Below are 18,498 nucleotides of genomic sequence, written 5' to 3' on the forward strand. Positions count from 1 at the left end.
TTCCTGGTCTGTCTGGCACGGTGGTGCGGTACCCGTCAGCACCCGCGCTTCGGTTCGTACCCGGTTCGGCGAAGTTCCTCAGTGGGTCGTCACCCATCACCCAGCCGTTGTGAGCCAGGAAGTGACAGCACTTATCCGGCTGGTCCATCAGCAGCAGGTCCTGCTCCAAAGTCGCCTCTTTGAAGGGGAAGGTGAAGTACCTGCACACACACACACACACACAATAAATAAAGATCAAAGCCTTCACATCAGGACACACATAAATCAAAGATGATGTAATACAGTAGGGTTTTGGATGGTCCTCTGGTCCCACCCCCCAGTTATGCACCCAATTTCGTCATAGCCAATTGGAGTGTGATGATGCTGATGTGGTACCTACAGTGCTGATCTGGTGATGCATCAAAATGTTGTCGGTTCAAGCCCCACCCCTGAGCAAGGCCCTTGAACAGTATTCAGTCATGAATTTAAGTCGTATAGGGCAATAGGGCAGCGGTAGATCAGTGGTTAACAAACCAAACTAGTTATCAAAAGGCTGCCAGTTCGAGAACCTTTTACAGCTAAGTTGCCACTATTGGGCCCCTGAGCAACTCCTCTTAATGCCAAGTTCACACTACACGACTTTCCAAGTCACTGTACAGTTCACACTACACGACTGAATCTCCTGCACTCGGGAGTCTTTCAGTCGGTGTATATTTCACACTAAACGACTGATCGGCGATAGGGGGTTTCACACTACACGATCCATCACTAACTGGAATCGCAGACGAGCGTCTCTGGTCTCCCTTTTTTTCTTTCTTTTTTTTTTTTTTTTTACAAAAACACACGTGAGAAGTGACGAGAAGTTTAATGATACCACGTCCAAAAAAATGAACGTCAACAAGTAGCGAGAGATCAAAGGGTTTGTGCGCTGATGTGCAGCGTAATATCAAGGAGGAAAAATAAATGAATCTGAGTGGATTTGGTAACACGAACAGTATATGGCTTGTTTTGTAGTAAGTTTTGCAATGCAGCGTGGGTATTATGTTTTGTAGAGGACGATCAAATCAGAAATACTGTAAAACGTGTGCGTGTCGGTGTATCCTGATATAAACTACAGTATATTAATTAAGCCCCTGTCCCCTGTCCTCTCCTGCATTTCCCCCTCACGCTGTATCCTGTGTTCTCATTGGCTGTTCGACATGTCACTCATTCCCAGTTGCCCGTCTGAGATCAGATATCTGGCGTGCTAGAAAACTCAATCCGGTCGCCGAGCGCTCGGCGAGCCGGTCGGGTCGAGTTGTTGGATAGTTCACACTTAGCGACTGAGAGCCGAGTTTTGATCGCCGAGCGAACGCTGAGTTGCTCCCGACCCGGAAAATCAATCGCCGACCAGTCGCCGAGCGAAAATCAGGGCAAAAATCGTGTAGTGTGAACTAGGCGTAACTCTCAATTACCCTCAGATTGTATTCAGTCGTAATTGTAAGTCGCTTTGGATAAAAGCGTCTGCCAAATGCTGTACATGTAAATGTAATGTAAATGCCCAATGCCACGCCCCTGAGCGGAAATGGAAAAGTATTTAGGGCAGCTGTAGCCCACTGTGGGGCCCTTGAGCAAGGCCCTTAACCCTCAATTGCTTAGACTGTATACTGCCCCAGTATTGTAAGTCGTTTTTGAATTAAAAGCATCTCCTAAATGCTAAGAATGTAAATGCTTTAGAAAAAAACTGCTGCTAAATGCCGGAAACTCAAATGTAAATGTGCGGCCCTGTAAATAAGCGGTGGGACATCAGGCGAACTCAATCATATGCTTTTTGGATTTACGCTTGATCGAATCCACACATGTGGAACCCGTAGATACAGAGGACCGGCTGTAATAAATCGACGTAATAAATCACAATCCATCCGATTTCATGCCGTTACCTTGTGACCAGCGGGTGCTTCCTGGTGACGGGTCCGAGTTTGGGGCCGTGGTCCGCCACACGCTCATACACCACCGTACCCATGCTACAATTAACAGCCTGAAGAGAGAAACACTAAGCGTGAAAGCTAAAAGCATGTAGTATTAAACATTACACGATCGGGGTTCGAACCCGGCTGACCTGTTCCTGATGGTAGTTGACCTCGCGGTACTGCTCCGCGTTCAGTTCCTCCAGTCTCTTCCTGAACCAGGTACAGCAGTCCTCGATCGCTCCGGGACTGTTCCTACAGCACACGGTTCATACCAGGACCCGTCAGGATCGAATACAGCAACAATTCATCCATCAACACACACAGAGGGTAACACACTGACCCGCTGGGCACAAAGATCTCCAGAGCTAAATTCAGATCCACTTTGCTTCCGAATCTTCTGTACTGAGGGTCCTGGATGATCCTCAGCTGCTTTTTACCGTCTAATTTACTCCGGTCTGGTTGGGCTCCTGTGCAGAAAAGAGACTGACTAGTAATCAGAAGGTCATTGGTTCTAGCCCCATCACTGCCAGGTTGCCACTCCTGGGCCCTTGAGCAAGACCTTTAACTTAAGTCTTAATTCCTTACAATTGAAGCATCATCTAAACATCAGAAATGATGGTGTGGTGCAGTGGGTGGTGCCAACCTCACACAGACACACTACTGTGAAGTACTCAAACTAATAAGTTTAAATATTAACAGAGCCACGAGCTGGTCAGATCTCCACGACTAGTCTGTGTGTGTGTAACAGGGGGTGGGTATGGACCCTAACATACAATGGACCATAGTTCGTGATACGGCTCTGTGTGAGAACCAAACACTGGCGGGTGATAAGAAGAGACTGAACGCTGATCAGATCGATCGGATCTGGGGTTGTGCAAGCAGCAGCAGAGTTACAACTGGAAATCAGAAATGACTCCATTATTCTTCACTACATTTTATATTCTGACTTCATTAATCCTCAGAACTGCATGTAAAATATTTTATTTTGTTTAAGTAGAAAATGTAAAGACGTCATGTGTGTAAATTTGATCTGACGTTTTGTTGTTATATATCTATAATTTATTTATCTGTTATTCATAAATCTATCATTTATGTATCTATAGTGTATTGACCTAATTATTAATATATATATAATATAATGTAATATAATATATATTAATATATAATTTATTTCTTATTTACTAATTTATTTTTCATCTGTAAATTATTTATGTATATTTTATTAATCTAATTATTTTATCTGTCTTATTAATATAATTTATTTATCTATATTTTAATAATATAATTACTTTATCTATGATTTATTAAAATAATTTATTCATCTATATTTTATTAGTCTAATTATTTTATCTGTTTTATTAATATAATTTATTTATCTATATTTTAATAATTAATTATTTTATGTTTTATTAATATAATTTATTTATCTATATTTTTTTTTTTTTTTTTTTTTTTTTATCTGTTTTATTAATATAATTTATTTATCTATATATTTTTTGTTTGTTTTATCTATAATTTGTTTCTGTATTTTAAATACCCACTTAAAATAAGTAATTTATCTATATTTATCAATAATTAATTAATATGTAATACTTTATCTATACTTTATTTGTCTATAATTTATGTATCTATAATAAAAAAAATTATAATTTATGTATCTATAATTTATGTATCTATATTTTATTTATAATGTATGCATCTATATTCTATGAATCTATATTTTAGGTATCTATAACTTAGTTATAATTAATGTATGTATAATGTCTCACCGTTCTGAAGTAAAGTTCTGAACTGATCCACTATCGGCTCCACTTTGATCTGGAAAAACTCCCACAGCTTAATCTTAGGAAACACGTCCTGCCCGAAGATCCCACGGAGGCTCTACCAACAAAACCAGTAACACCAGTACAATCAGAATTAGTACAGTCACACACACACACACACACACGTCCTGCCAGAAGACGGAGGCTCTACCAATAAACCAGTAACACCAGCATTAATACAGTCTCACACACACACACTCACGTTGAGGTGTTCGTTGAGGATGAGGGCCGGGACGCCGCGCTGGGCGTATTTTCCATCGGCGAGGTTACAGGTGACGTGCCAGAGCGCCCTGTCCAGAACCCAGGCCGGTCTGAGGTGGGGCGAGTTCACCAGGTTGTACCCACACTCGGGGTGTTTCTGAATCCACACACTGTTCGCAGCTAAGAGAAAGAGCAAAGGATCATGGGAGTTAGTGGATTTGATCCAGCAGCTCAGGTGATGAATGTGATGGGATGTAAACAGGGAACCAAGGAAAACTGGTCCGAATAAGAAGCTGCTGGAGGCTACAGTGCAAAAATGAAGCTCCAAACCCAACAACACTGTACCTACTGCCAAACATAGTGACGTCTGAGCTGAACGGGCACAAATTCCCACAGACACAATTCGAAATCTTGTGGAAAGCCTTGTCAGAAGAGTGGAGGCTGTTATAGCTGCACATGGGGGTCAAACTTATATTAATGCCAATATTTTCCCGCAATACACTGTATGGCCAAAAGTATCTCACGCCAGGCGTGAGATCGGGGTCCTGTGCAGACCACTAAAGTTCTTCCAGACCGAACGTATCAAACCTGGTCTTTATGGACCCTGTTTTGTTTACAGGGGCACAGACTGTTTGGAGAGGTTAAGGGCCTTGCTCAAGGGCCCAAGAATGGTAACCTGGGACTTGAACCAGGTGGGGCTTGATTCAGAGACCTTCTGATCTCTAGTCCACAACTTTAACGATTGAGCTACCGCTGCTCTCATACATTACATATAATTAAAAAAAAAACAGATGGGTGTCCACATACTTTTGGTCACAGTGTACATTAAAGAAATCTGAAACCTAAGAGCCACAAATACAGTACTGTCTGGTTTACTGTCCAAGGGTCAGAAGGTACAGTTAGAAGGAACACAGGACGCTGGTTCTTCTCCTCGTTCTCCTGCTCCTCAGTAACGTGGCCTTTACAGTGAACTACAGATGAGGTTTCATTCACCCGCTGACCTTTAGCTTCTGCGTGTGTGTGTACGTGTGTGTGTGTGTGTGTGTGTGTACGTGTGTTTACTCCACAGCCCTCGACTCTGAACTTAATTTAGAATCCAGATAACTGAGCGTCGCTTTAGCAACACTCCTGTGGAACACCGTCCACCGTGTCGTGCATGTCAAGTGTGCAGAGTGGACGCGGTTCCCAAACCGAGGCCTCATTCGGAGCATCGCCGCCCGGCAACGGTGCCAAACTTCACCAACCGAGCGTCACAGGGCAACACCGCGGAGGTATATTTAGTTTGGTTCAGCGGAGTGACCTTTCAGTGCCGCCCGCAGAGCTCCCGCAAGAGGAATACAATCCAGGGGTGTCCAAACCTTTCTTGCTGAGGGCCAGATGGAGTAAGAAATACACAAACATGAGGCCACGGAGTCTTAATAATAAAAGAAATACAAATATAACAGAGCTCCTGATCACTAACAATTCCACCTTCTGTTTATTTATTTATTTTTTAAATGCATTTTCTCCCCATTTTCCTCCCGATTTAGCGACTCAATTTTGTCTTCCGCTGAGAGATACCAGTTTGCATCCGAGGAGAGCACGCCGCTGTGCACGCCTCCTCCGACACGTGCACAGCCCTCCTCTTCTCGCCCCTGCGTTCTGCACAGGCGTCTCTTCCTCCAATCAGGGTCTTACTTATTTACACAGTGTATGTGGACCCACCCACCGACACATACACCGACCCTGCAGATACGGTGGTCAATTAGTATCTGCTGCAGGCACTGCCAATTATGCCCGCCACATGGTGCCCAGCCGATCGGTGGCAACCGAGGAGTTCAGAAACTTGGTGCTGGTGTGCTAGCGGAATATCCCGCTGCGCCGCCTGGGCGCCACGTCCTGTTTATTTGAGTGATTAATGATCTGTCGTCCACAGTGTCGTGTAAACTCAAAAGTTTAGAAACATACCCACTTCCCTCTGTACTCAGCGCCCCTGAAATCTTCTGCGTTCGCTAGTTTGTCTAGTTTTCGTTTCTCTGGAGCCGCCGCATTTATCCAAAAACTGGGGAACGTTAATGTTGGTGTAACATTGGGGGTAAGAAGACGGGAAGCATTTTAGATTTGGTTTATGTGAGAGCGCCACCCAGAGTTCAAACAGTTTAAAGTTAAGTCAAGTCAAGTTAAAACCTGATTAAAAACCTGATTACCTCACGACTTGTTTTAAACACAAGTGACCCGCGGACCGTAGTTTAGACGCCCCTGGTCTACACTATACTACACAATATGGCAAAAAGTATTTGGACACCTGACCATGAGCTTGTCGGACGTCCTATTTAAAAAACAACTGGTATTAAAACTGAGTGACCTCTGTGTGATCTATCAGCTAGAACAACAGCCGTATGTCTGTGGGAATATGTGTCCAATCAGGCCACAGAGTGTTTGCACGGCTGGGCACTGATGTTCCAGTTCATTCCCAAGCTGTTCAGAATTCTGTGCAGGACACTGGAGTTTCTTCTTCGTGTCCTTACAGAGCTACACAGTCATGCTGGAACAGGAAAGGACCTTCCCTAAACTGTTGCTGAACAGTTAGAAGCACATAATTTCCTTTATATGACGGATTTATTACAAAAAAAAAATTTGAAATGGTGTCCAAATACTTTTGTCCATATATTGTATTATATAGGTGGGTGCATTCAAGATGTAACACACACACACCTGTATGGTTGTAGACCACGTCGGTGATGCACAGCATGTTCCACTCCTTCTTCATCTTCTCCACCACGACCCCCACATCACTCCAGCCGTAGTTCTTACCGGGTGGGGAAAAGTCAGGGTTCAGCGACAACTGATCGGCCAGAGAGTAGCAGGACCGGGACTCGCCCAGCGTCTGCAGCGGCGTGAAGTGGATCATGTTATAACCTGCAACGACACACACACACACACACACACACATACACACACACACAGATACACACACAGATACACACACAGCACAGACCAGGTTCATTATACAGTATTTTGACTCTCAAGGTCACCTGACAACACAAAATCAGTAATAAAACATTTAATAAGCAAAAACATCGTTAAAATGTTGGGCTTTATTGCCATGACTATCTTGGCCAGGGTCGCTGTGGGTCCAGTTCCAAGCAAGGCATTCACCCTGGACGTTTAAAGATCCGGGGATATCTCTGTGTGTAGACTCACATCACCTTCCCACATCACAGCAGCTCAGCTACACTTTACAGGATGTTAGGATTGATTGCACTGGGTATATTTTAATACCTCCGTGGCTGCACCCATATTTAGGCGTCGCCACAGCGGATCTGGTCCACATACCAGCCTTGGTACAGTTTTTACTAAGGCTATCCGTCCTGACGCAACCCCTCTGTTTCTATCTGGGCTTTCGACTGGCATTTATAGCCCGTTCTGACCAAAAGAAACTCTGGTTCTTGAACTGGTTCAGTTTTGGCTTTTTCAAAGGTGCTTTTTAAAAAACACCCCAAGTTTCCACCAGTTTTTGGGAGCCAAGTATGCGTCTATGATGGAGGAGCATGTAGATTACCTGCAGGGATTTGTGCTGCTGTTACAGATGTTCGTTTTGTGCAAAAAGCATTGCTCAACTACTGGAGATAAAAAGACGTAGAAGGCGACTCCGAGCGAGACGAACGGTGTGTGAAACGTTTTCGTTTACAGATGTTTAGTTTGTCAGTTTGTATATGGACACAAAAATGTATATTTATAGTTTTAAACTGTATTTATATATTTTACATTATAAACTTTACAGTCATTGTTGCTTTCTTTATTCTCTACAACTTGACATGCCACGGGTCATGCTGAAAACCCTGGTATTCTTTGGATCCAGCTGCAAATGCACATTCACACTTGCTTGTACCTCCCAGTCATGTTACCCTAGCATGCGCTGATTGAGTAACGTAGCTGGAACGGTCGTTCGGGCCTCGAACCAGAGATTTACGATTAGGCACCGTCGCTACGTACATCATTCTGATAGGATCGACCAGACACAGTGGATCCAACAGCGGTTGAAGGATTATTGGTAGAGATGATCGTCACACGTCCGCGCCCCTCTTACCCGATTCCTTGGCGACCCTCAGCCGGTCGAGCCATTCGTCCAGGGGCCCGAGACATTTACCCAGGTACGTCTGGATGCTGATGCAGTCCAGCGGTAGGATGTGATTATCGGCTCCGACGCGCAGCACCGGATCCACCACCACGTACCCTCCTCCCACCTTCTCCTCATTTCTGTAAACACACGGAACAGGGAATGCTCACGTACTTCAAATTCCACAGAGAGATGATGGTACTGGCACCAGTTCTACCAACCGAAAGCAAAAGTTTAAGCACCCCTGGTTTAAGCACCAGGTATTTCTGAAGTGAAAACACACTTTAAATAACCTTGACAAAATGAACAATGACATTATTGCAGCTCTTTTGCCGCATGTTGTTATCAAAGGGTTGATCTGTAATAATACTTACAAAGTCTGTAATAAAACAAACATTTAATAAGCGAGACAAACGGCATTAAAATGGTAGTATAAATAAATTACAATAATTAAGCAAGTTTAAAACGCTAAGTTATTAGAGCAGCTTTCAATTCTGGGTCAGAACCGTGTGGCTTTATTGGCATGACTTTTGAAATCAGTCGCATTATCCTGAACCCCTGTTCCACATCGGTCTAAAAGGGCTGAGAGAGACACGCTATACATGATCGGCTTTTCATCCAACCTCAGTGCCTGATCTGACAATTGCTTTTTCATGGCCTTAAATTCCCACAGGCACGCTCCAAAATCTTACGGACAGCCAGGCTGTTATAGACGGCTGCGTGTTTGGAATGAAATTTCCAACAAGCTCACGATCAGGTGACCACATACTTTAAGCCATATTTTGAGATGCTGCAGGGATTCAGGCTGCCCATGTGGCTTTAAAACTGTTTTAGAACCTCCTACATGCTCGAAAACGATTCTACAAAGCTCCAGTTCATTAAATAAAGTGTGAAAATCACAACTCCAATCTGAAAAACAAAATCTAGCCGGCCAGGAAAGTCATTAAGTCTCAGATTTGCAGCCTTGCACTTCTGCTGGGATCCGAGGTTCGAACCCCCGGCAGTACGGTCAGCCTGTCGGGAGTGTGCTATGTCTGAGGGGTTGTCCGAAACCCCAGAATGCGTCGACTGATTCCAGGAGCCCTGAACCCACTGGTTGTGGCACAACATGCAAAATAAAACACACCGATTATAGTTCCTCACCCGTGTCCGAAGTAATACTGGTACGAGCCGGAGACGTGCGCCTCGAGCGAGCAGAACTTATCAGAGTCGTCCTCTCTGCCGGAGAGATTCACCCAGTCCAGGGCGCGGAATCTGTGCCGGTCGAATGTCTCTCCGTCGGCCGGGTAGTTGACGTGAACGTGGACGCGTTTGCCCTGAAGCGTCGGACCCAGTCGGAACTGCAACTCAAAACCTAAAGAGAAAATAAATAAATGAGGGAATTTAATCGATATGCAGCTTTATTGATGTAACGTCCGATCCCGAACCGAACTGACCTTGTTCCAGGCGGAACAGAGTCCGGTCCAGCCTCTCCATGTCGTTGAGCACCAGCACTCGGATCTGTTTACTCCCCGTCATCTTCGCTCCTCTGATTTAGATCGGACTGGAGTTCACGGTGGAGTTCAGTACCGTCCTCTTCACTACAGATCAACAAAACAGCCAACAGTGAGCACAATGAGGCAGATCTCACTGACCACGCTGGACAATCCATGTCGGGTCATACCGAGCAGGCTGGAGGTGATGCCTGATTTACAACCATCTGATAAATGCATGTCTGATTATTACTGAATCTGACATTAATGCACGTCTGATTATTACTGAATCTGACATTAATGCACGTCTGATTATTACTGAATCTGATAAAAATGCACATCTGATAATTATTAAATCTGACATTAATGCACGTCTGATTATTACAGAATCTGACAGAAATGCACATCTGATAATTATTAAATCTGACATTAATGCACGTCTGATTATTACAGAATCTAACACTAATGCACATCTGATCATTAATAAATCTGACATTAATGCACGTCTGATTATTACAGAATCTGACACTAATGCACATCTGATTATTACTTAATTTGATTAATGCACATCTGATTATTACAGAATCTGACATTAATGCACATCTAATTATTACTGAATCTGATAATGCACGTCTGATTATTACTGAATCTGATAATGCATGTCTGATCATTACTGAATCTGACATTAATGCATGTCTGATCATTACTGAATCTGACATTAATGCACATCTGATTATTACTGAATCTGACATTATTGCACATCTGATAATTAATAAATCTGACATTAATGCACGTCTGATCATTACTGAATCTGATATAAATGCACATCTGACTATTACTGAATCTGATAATGCAGATCTGATTATGACTGAATCTAATAAATGCACGTCTGATTAATACTGAATCTGATAAATGCACATCTGATTATTACAGAATCTGATAATATTGCATATCTAAGTATTACTGAATCAGACATTAATGCACATCTGATTATTACTTAATCTGATTAATGCACGTCTGATAAATACTGAATTTGATTAATGCACATCTGATTATTACTGAATCTGACATTAATGCATGTCTGATTATTACTGAATCTGACATTAATGCAGATCTGATTATTACTGAATCTGACATTAATGAACATCTGATTATTACTGAATCTGACATTAATTAACATCTGATTATTACTGAATCTGACATTAATGCACGTCTGATTATTACTGAATCTGATTAATGCACATCTGATTATTACTGAATCTGACATTAATGCACGTCTGATTATTACTGAATCTGATTAATGCACGTCTGATTATTACTGAATCTGACAGAAATGCACATCTGATTATTACTGAATCTGACATTAATGCATGTCTGATTATTACTGAATCTGACATTAATTAACATCTGATTATTACTGAATCTGACATTAATGCACGTCTGATTATTACTGAATCTGATTAATGCACATCTGATTATTACTGAATCTGACATTAATGCACGTCTGATTATTACTGAATCTGATTAATGCACGTCTGATTATTACTGAATCTGACAGAAATGCACATCTGATTATTACTGAATCTGACATTAATGCATGTCTGATTATTACTGAATCTGACATTAATTAACATCTGATTATTACTGAATCTGACATTAATGCACGTCTGATTATTACTGAATCTGATTAATGCACATCTGATTATTACTGAATCTGACATTAATGCACGTCTGATTATTACTGAATCTGATTAATGCACGTCTGATTATTACTGAATCTGACAGAAATGCACATCTGATTATTACTGAATCTGACATTAATGCATGTCTGATTATTACTGAATCAGACATTAATGCACATCTGATTATTACTTAATCTGATTAATGCACGTCTGATAAATACTGAATTTGATTAATGCACATCTGATTATTACTGAATCTGACATTAATGCATGTCTGATTATTACTGAATCTGACATTAATGCAGATCTGATTATTACTGAATCTGACATTAATGAACATCTGATTATTACTGAATCTGACATTAATTAACATCTGATTATTACTGAATCTGACATTAATGCACGTCTGATTATTACTGAATCTGATTAATGCACATCTGATTATTACTGAATCTGACATTAATGCACGTCTGATTATTACTGAATCTGATTAATGCACGTCTGATTATTACTGAATCTGACAGAAATGCACATCTGATTATTACTGAATCTGACATTAATGCATGTCTGATTATTACTGAATCTGACATTAATTAACATCTGATTATTACTGAATCTGACATTAATGCACGTCTGATTATTACTGAATCTGATTAATGCACATCTGATTATTACTGAATCTGACATTAATGCACGTCTGATTATTACTGAATCTGATTAATGCACATCTGATTATTACTGAATCTGACATTAATGCACGTCTGATTATTACTGAATCTGATTAATGCACGTCTGATTATTACTGAATCTGACAGAAATGCACATCTGATTATTACTGAATCTGACATTAATGAACATCTGATTATTACTGAATCTGACATTAATTAACATCTGATTATTACTGAATCTGACATTAATGCACGTCTGATTATTACTGAATCTGATTAATGCACATCTGATTATTACTGAATCTGACATTAATGCACGTCTGATTATTACTGAATCTGATTAATGCACGTCTGATTATTACTGAATCTGACAGAAATGCACATCTGATTATTACTGAATCTGACATTAATGCATGTCTGATTATTACTGAATCTGACATTAATGCACATCTGATTATGACTGAATCTGATAATAATGCACATCTGATTATGACTGAATCTGATAATAATGCACGTCTGATTATTACTGAATCTGACATTACTGCACATCTGATTATTACTGAATCTGATAATAATGCACGTCTGATTATTACTGAATCTGACAGTAATGCACGTCTGATTATTAGTGATAATCGGACAGAATGGAATTTCTGATTATGTTATAATCTGATCTAAGCTCACAGGTGCAGAATGATCTCTGGTTAGAGGTCAGTAAAACAACACCGGCCAGTTGCTCAATATACAACAAACTCGTCGTTTTTCTGCACCTATTACCGCTTGTAAACAGGTTAACAGAGTCTGACAGCTTTAAACATCGTCTGATAATAGTATTTTATACATAATCGGATGAATAAAAGCAGTTTTTACGAGTTTTATAAAGTAAAACGCACCTCGGTAGGCCGACGCTCCGCTGTTAGATCAGGATGTGTTTCTCAATGCAGCTGAAGGGGGCGTGGCCCGAAAGCCCAGGGGGCGTGTCTAGCTCAGCGTTAATGACCTTCGAACGGGCTTACGTCATTTTGTAGTCTCATGTAAACACCCATTCGAATTATTAACTCTATTTTGTTCGTTTAAATGTTTATACTTCAAATAAATATATATTAATAAATATATATCTTCAAATGAGTTGCTCGCATTGAATGTTGTTGTATATTAGACTGTTTATAAGACGTTTTTTGGTTTTTTTTTTTACAAACTACATTACTTATAAAGCAACGTATAGGGGTCTAGTCAAATCAGCTACCGCACTCACATCCGGGTAGCCTAGCTGCGCAAACCCTACCTAGCGCAACAGCTAACGATTTGATTAACTAAATAGAATTTAAAAAATCTACTAATGTCATTATGTGATCGTTGACATCATAACATTACTGTTTTATACTTGTAAGATCAATGTGTCGCTGCAACAATCACAAAATCATTTTCCAATAAAATGATTACGTGCAGTCAGAGAGCAGGTGCTCATGGGTAATGTAGTTTGTTGACTGTGAGAGTTATGGCTAATAAAATATTTACCCATTCCTAATAAACACGCCCCTATCCGCCACTGTTATCTAACTGAGGGTGTATTATTATAATAAAAAATCCCATAAAAAACTTAGAACTGCTGATCAGATGATAACACAGCCATTTGCTAATGTGTTCATGGTCCCACAAGACTAGCCACTCATGGGTAGATTCAGCACAGCTATGATTTTACATCATCGAGAGATAATGGGTTTCATTTTCTGATGTTTTAATATTCCACAATAATAATGCTCACGTGCCAAGTGCTAAAACTATTAGTGGTTTAATTAACATGAATATAAAAAGCTCATTTTATGTTCTCAATGATCACAGGTTAAAAAAAAACCTATAAGCTGTAGTACACATTCTGTACCTTCTTTATCCCTCAAAGTATTGGAAGATTTTGGTCTTGAAGAAGCTCCAACATTCCACCACAAAGCATTCAGGACTCGATGATTTGGGAGCAAACAGTGGGATCCTTTTGTGTTGATATCAATGTATTTTTACAGTTGATAAGATAAGATAAGATAAGACTTTACTGATCCCAAAGGAAATTGCAGTAATTGTTAATTACTGTTATTTGGTCCTGATCGTCTCTATATTTCTTTAGTTCTAGGTTGAATTTAGGACTTTGGTTGTCCAAATAATTTACCATTTGTGCCATAATAATAATAATAATTTATTTGAAAAGCGCTTTTCATGACACTGTACAATAAAAATAATGAAAATCTAAGCAAAATTATAAATAAAATACACATTTACAAACATGGAAAACACCAATTGTGGCACAGTTCTGGGTCACCCAAAAGCCAGCTGGAAAAGATGAGTTTTGAGATGGGTTTTGAACACAGCTGCAGATGAGCAGGCACGTAGCTCAAGAGGGAGACTAATCCACAACTTGGGGCCTGCGTCATCTTTACCATCAGAGGGCCCTGTTTTATTAAAAAAAATAATGGAACACTGCAATTATCTTTGAGTATTTTTGAGTGTGCAGCATCAATGTTATTTAAGTAAGCACTTGAAGCATGGGAGGGATGTGTAGCTTGGAGAACTTTTTAATAATCCACATTTAGAGTGGAAGAAACTGCTCAACTGAAGTGATTCATTTGTACATTTTTATGCATATACAGTGTATCACAAAAGTGAGTACACCCCTCACATTTCTGCAAATATTTTATTATATCTTTTCATGGGACAACACTATAGACATGAAACTTGGATATAACTTAGAGTAGTCAGTGTACAACTTGTATAGCAGTGTAGATTTACTGTCTTCTGAAAATAACTCAACACACAGCCATTAATGTCTAAATGGCTGGCAACATAAGTAGTACACCCCACAGTGAACATGTCCAAATGTGCCCAAAGTGTCAATATTTTGTGTGACCACCATTATTATCCAGCACTGCCTTAACCCTCCTGGGCATGGAATTCACCAGAGCTGCACAGGTTGCTACTGGAATCCTCTTCCACTCCTCCATGATGACATCACGGAGCTGGTGGATGTTAGACACCTTGAACTCCTCCACCTTCCACTTGAGGATGCGCCACAATTGCTCAATTGGGTTTAGTCCATCACCTTTACCTTCAGCTTCCTCAGCAAGGCAGTTGTCATCTTGGAGGTTGTGTTTGGGGTCGTTATCCTGTTTGAAAACGGCCATGAGGCCCAGTTTTCGAAGGGAGGGGATCATGCTCTGTTTCAGAATGTCACAGTACATGTTGGAATTCATGTTTCCCTCAATGAACTGCAGCTCCCCAGTGCCAGCAACACTCATGCAGCCCAAGACCATGATGCTACCACCACCATGCTTGACTGTAGGCAAGATACAGTTGTCTTGGTACTTCTCACCAGGGCGCCGCCACACATGCTGGACACCATCTGAGCCAAACAAGTTTATCTTGGTCTCGTCAGACCACAGGGCATTCCAGTAATCCATGTTCTTGGACTGCTTGTCTTCAGCAAACTGTTTGCTGGCTTTCTTGTGCGTCAGCTTCCTTCTTGGATAACGACCATGCAGACTGAGTTGATGCAGTGTGCGGCGTATGGTCTGAGCACTGACAGGCTGACCTCCCACGTCTTCAACCTCTGCAGCGATGCTGACAGCACTCATGTGTCTATTTTTTAAAGCCAACCTCTGGATATGACGTCGAACACGTGGACTCAACTTCTTTGGTCGACCCTGGCGAAGCCTGTTCCGAGTGGAACCTGTCCTGGAAAACCGCTGTATGACCTTGGCCACCATGCTGTAGCTCAGTTTCAGGGTGTTAGCAATCTTCTTATAGCCCAGGCCATCTTTGTGGAGAGCAACAATTCTATTTCTCACATCCTCAGAGAGTTCTTTGCCATGAGGTGCCATGTTGAATATCCAGTGGCCAGTATGAGAGAATTGTACCCAAAACACCAAATCTAACAGCCCTGCTCCCCATTTACACCTGGGACCTTGACACATGACACCAGGGAGGGACAACGACACATTTGGGCACAATTTGGACATGTTCACTGTGGGGTGTACTCACTTATGTTGCCAGCTATTTAGACATTAATGGCTGTGTGTTGAGTTATTTTCAGAAGACAGTAAATCTACACTGCTATACAAGTTGTACACTGACAACTCTAAGTTATATCCAAGTTTCATGTCTATAGTGTTGTCCCATGAAAAGATATAATGAAATATTTGCAGAAATGTGAGGGGTGTACTCACTTTTGTGATACACTGTATATTACTGCAAGTGGTACTCATACAGTAGGTCATGATTTCTTAAACACTGGGCCAGGGACAACAAGTGGACCGCAGAGAGCCATATAGTGACCCTTAAACTCACACTTGGGTGAAAATAGTGGGCTGTATTTGGCCGCTAATAGTACTTCATGTTGAAAAAGAAAAAAAATAGCTATATTAGTCTTTATTCTTCTAATTATTCTGTCTAGATTTTGAGTGTCTTTTTTTACCAATTCAGTCATTTATAAAAATCAGGCCCTGATTTTATAGGGCACTGACGAGAAGGCATGGCTCACAATCAGCATTCCAATTCATCACAAGGTGAATCAGAGCTCAGTACAGGTCATAGACACATCCTGCTGAATGCCCTTTTTTAAGCAAGTAAAAGTGTCTTTACATCTGTTAGCAATGTGTGTGGCAAAGACACCCACACTCCATAAATGGGAGGGGTGTTTACATAGTTTTAAATGTGTCATTAATGTGTAATGCATGGCCTGTAATGATGAGACTTCTGTGTAAAGTCAGTATATTAATACAGTGGCTCCGCTTTGTCGCCTTCTAGCATTTTGGCTCACAAAATAAAAGAAAAAATATCAATGTCTAATAAGCAAACTTAGTTTTAGCAACTAATATCTCTTTATTTCACAGATAAATGAACAGGTGCTCGGAAAACATCTGGTAAGAGAAAATAAACAGCTTACGCAATAATGCACCACGGTCCAAATAATATTCAATTCAATAATAAACATTTACATGAGCTATAAATCTAGAATTCTTTACTTACAGGAATAAATCACATGGTACAAAACTCAGCAGGCAATAATCATGTTTCAGAACACTGGTGTGCAAAAAGTTCACAACGCAAAACATTCAAAGCAAAAAAGTGCAATTCATATTACACTATATGGACAAAAGTATTGGGACACCCCTTGTCATTTTTGAATTCGTGTGTTTCAGCCACAACAATTGCTAGCAGTTGTAATAATTTTCCTCCGGAAATTTTCTGCTGCCACACACTAAACTGTATTGACTATGTTACTTGCATTTTTTGCACACCTCCTGGAACTGAACAAGTAATTTCTGCACCTTACTTGTATTTTTGCACCTTATTTACTTTTTAGGCACCTTATCGGCATTGCCAATTTTACGCTGCTAATGTACAACATGTCACTACCTCATGAACCATTGTACCATCTATTCACCATCATGTACTAACACTTGTCTTTAGTCCTGTCTTCTAATTACTTGTTTATATTAGGGATAATTAGGAATATCTTTTGTAGTTATTTATTATAGGATTTTTTTGTATTTATTGTTGTATTTACACTGTTTTGTATTGTCTTGCACTTTTTGTACCGTGTTACACCGTGATCCTAGAGGAACGCTGTTTCGTTTCAATATGTACTTGTATGTAGCTGAAATGACAATAAAACCTCTCTGACTCTGAAATCAATTATTATTATTATTAATTGCAGCAACAGTTTGGGGAATGCCATTTCCTGTTCCAGCATTACTGTGCCCCTGTGCATTAAGAAAAGCTCAGTTTAAAGAAACTCTAGTGTCCTGCACAGAGCCCTGACCTCTACAGCTCTGGAATGAACTGGAACATCAACTGAGGCTTTCTTGACCATTCTATGCCCAGCCGTACAATTTTATCCAAAGCGACTTACAGTACTGTGACAGCATACAGGCTAAGCAATTGAGGATTAAGGGCCTTAAGGGCCCAACAGTGGCAACCTGGCACTGACCTTTCGATTACTAGTCCAGTACCTTAACCACTAGGCTACAACTGGCCTTCTGAAATGGGACGTCCGACAATCTCATGCTGGTGTCCGAATGCTTTCGGCTGTACAGTGTATTAATGTTTAATAAATTAACATCGAGGAAAAGACCCAAAATGCTTAAAGTAACTACAGTGCTCACACAGAATCAGTGATTTGCTCTGCTATTTTTATAGTATAAACTTTTATTCTGGTTCGAGTCGCATGTGCAAATAACAACAAGCTTCAAGCAAGCCAACGATCTACTGCGTAAAAATGACATTAAATAGAATAATGAACGTCTGATCTTGTGTCTCTTCTTTTTAAATGATTCATTAGCAAAATGCAGTGTGTCGTCTGTCAGTTAGAAATTGTGCTTCATGCCGTAATACAAACACTCTTCAGAAGAAAATATAAAAGGAAAAATAACATCCAGGATTTTTACAGAAATTTCAACACTCACCTTGGAACAGGGACTCTGACCATCAGCCAGCTGGACACTTGCGGCCCAGGACCCATGTCCAGCCTGAACTTTTGTATTGTGGGCGTTTTTATTTCTTTACATTCATTAATTCTTTACATTAACAGCTGGCAGAGCAACACAATCACCAGTTCACTTAAACTTATGAGCAATGTAGA

The 18,498-nt window shown here is 40.6% G+C and overlaps 1 protein-coding gene across 2 annotated transcripts in view; it reads right to left on the reverse strand.

Annotated features, from left to right (window-relative positions):
- The window catches only part of agla (amylo-alpha-1, 6-glucosidase, 4-alpha-glucanotransferase a), a 32,790-nt gene extending 19,985 nt beyond the window's left edge, over nt 1-12,805 (reverse strand). For both annotated transcript variants that reach the window (XM_063016393.1, XM_063016394.1), the window contains exons 1-11: nt 12,764-12,805; nt 9,488-9,631; nt 9,195-9,405; nt 8,022-8,191; nt 6,647-6,850; nt 3,954-4,132; nt 3,698-3,809; nt 2,269-2,395; nt 2,078-2,180; nt 1,899-1,996; nt 61-200 (exon numbers count right to left, since the gene is read on the reverse strand). In XM_063016393.1, the coding sequence (XP_062872463.1) occupies nt 61-200; nt 1,899-1,996; nt 2,078-2,180; nt 2,269-2,395; nt 3,698-3,809; nt 3,954-4,132; nt 6,647-6,850; nt 8,022-8,191; nt 9,195-9,405; nt 9,488-9,569 (1,426 nt within the window). In that variant the 5' untranslated portion in view covers nt 9,570-9,631; nt 12,764-12,805. The remainder of the gene's footprint in view (nt 1-60; nt 201-1,898; nt 1,997-2,077; nt 2,181-2,268; nt 2,396-3,697; nt 3,810-3,953; nt 4,133-6,646; nt 6,851-8,021; nt 8,192-9,194; nt 9,406-9,487; nt 9,632-12,763) is intronic.
- Nucleotides 12,806-18,498: the final 5,693 nt, after the last annotated feature.

The sequence above is a fragment of the Trichomycterus rosablanca genome, chromosome 20 (genome assembly GCF_030014385.1).
Source record: "Trichomycterus rosablanca isolate fTriRos1 chromosome 20, fTriRos1.hap1, whole genome shotgun sequence".
NCBI lineage: Eukaryota > Metazoa > Chordata > Actinopteri > Siluriformes > Trichomycteridae > Trichomycterus > Trichomycterus rosablanca.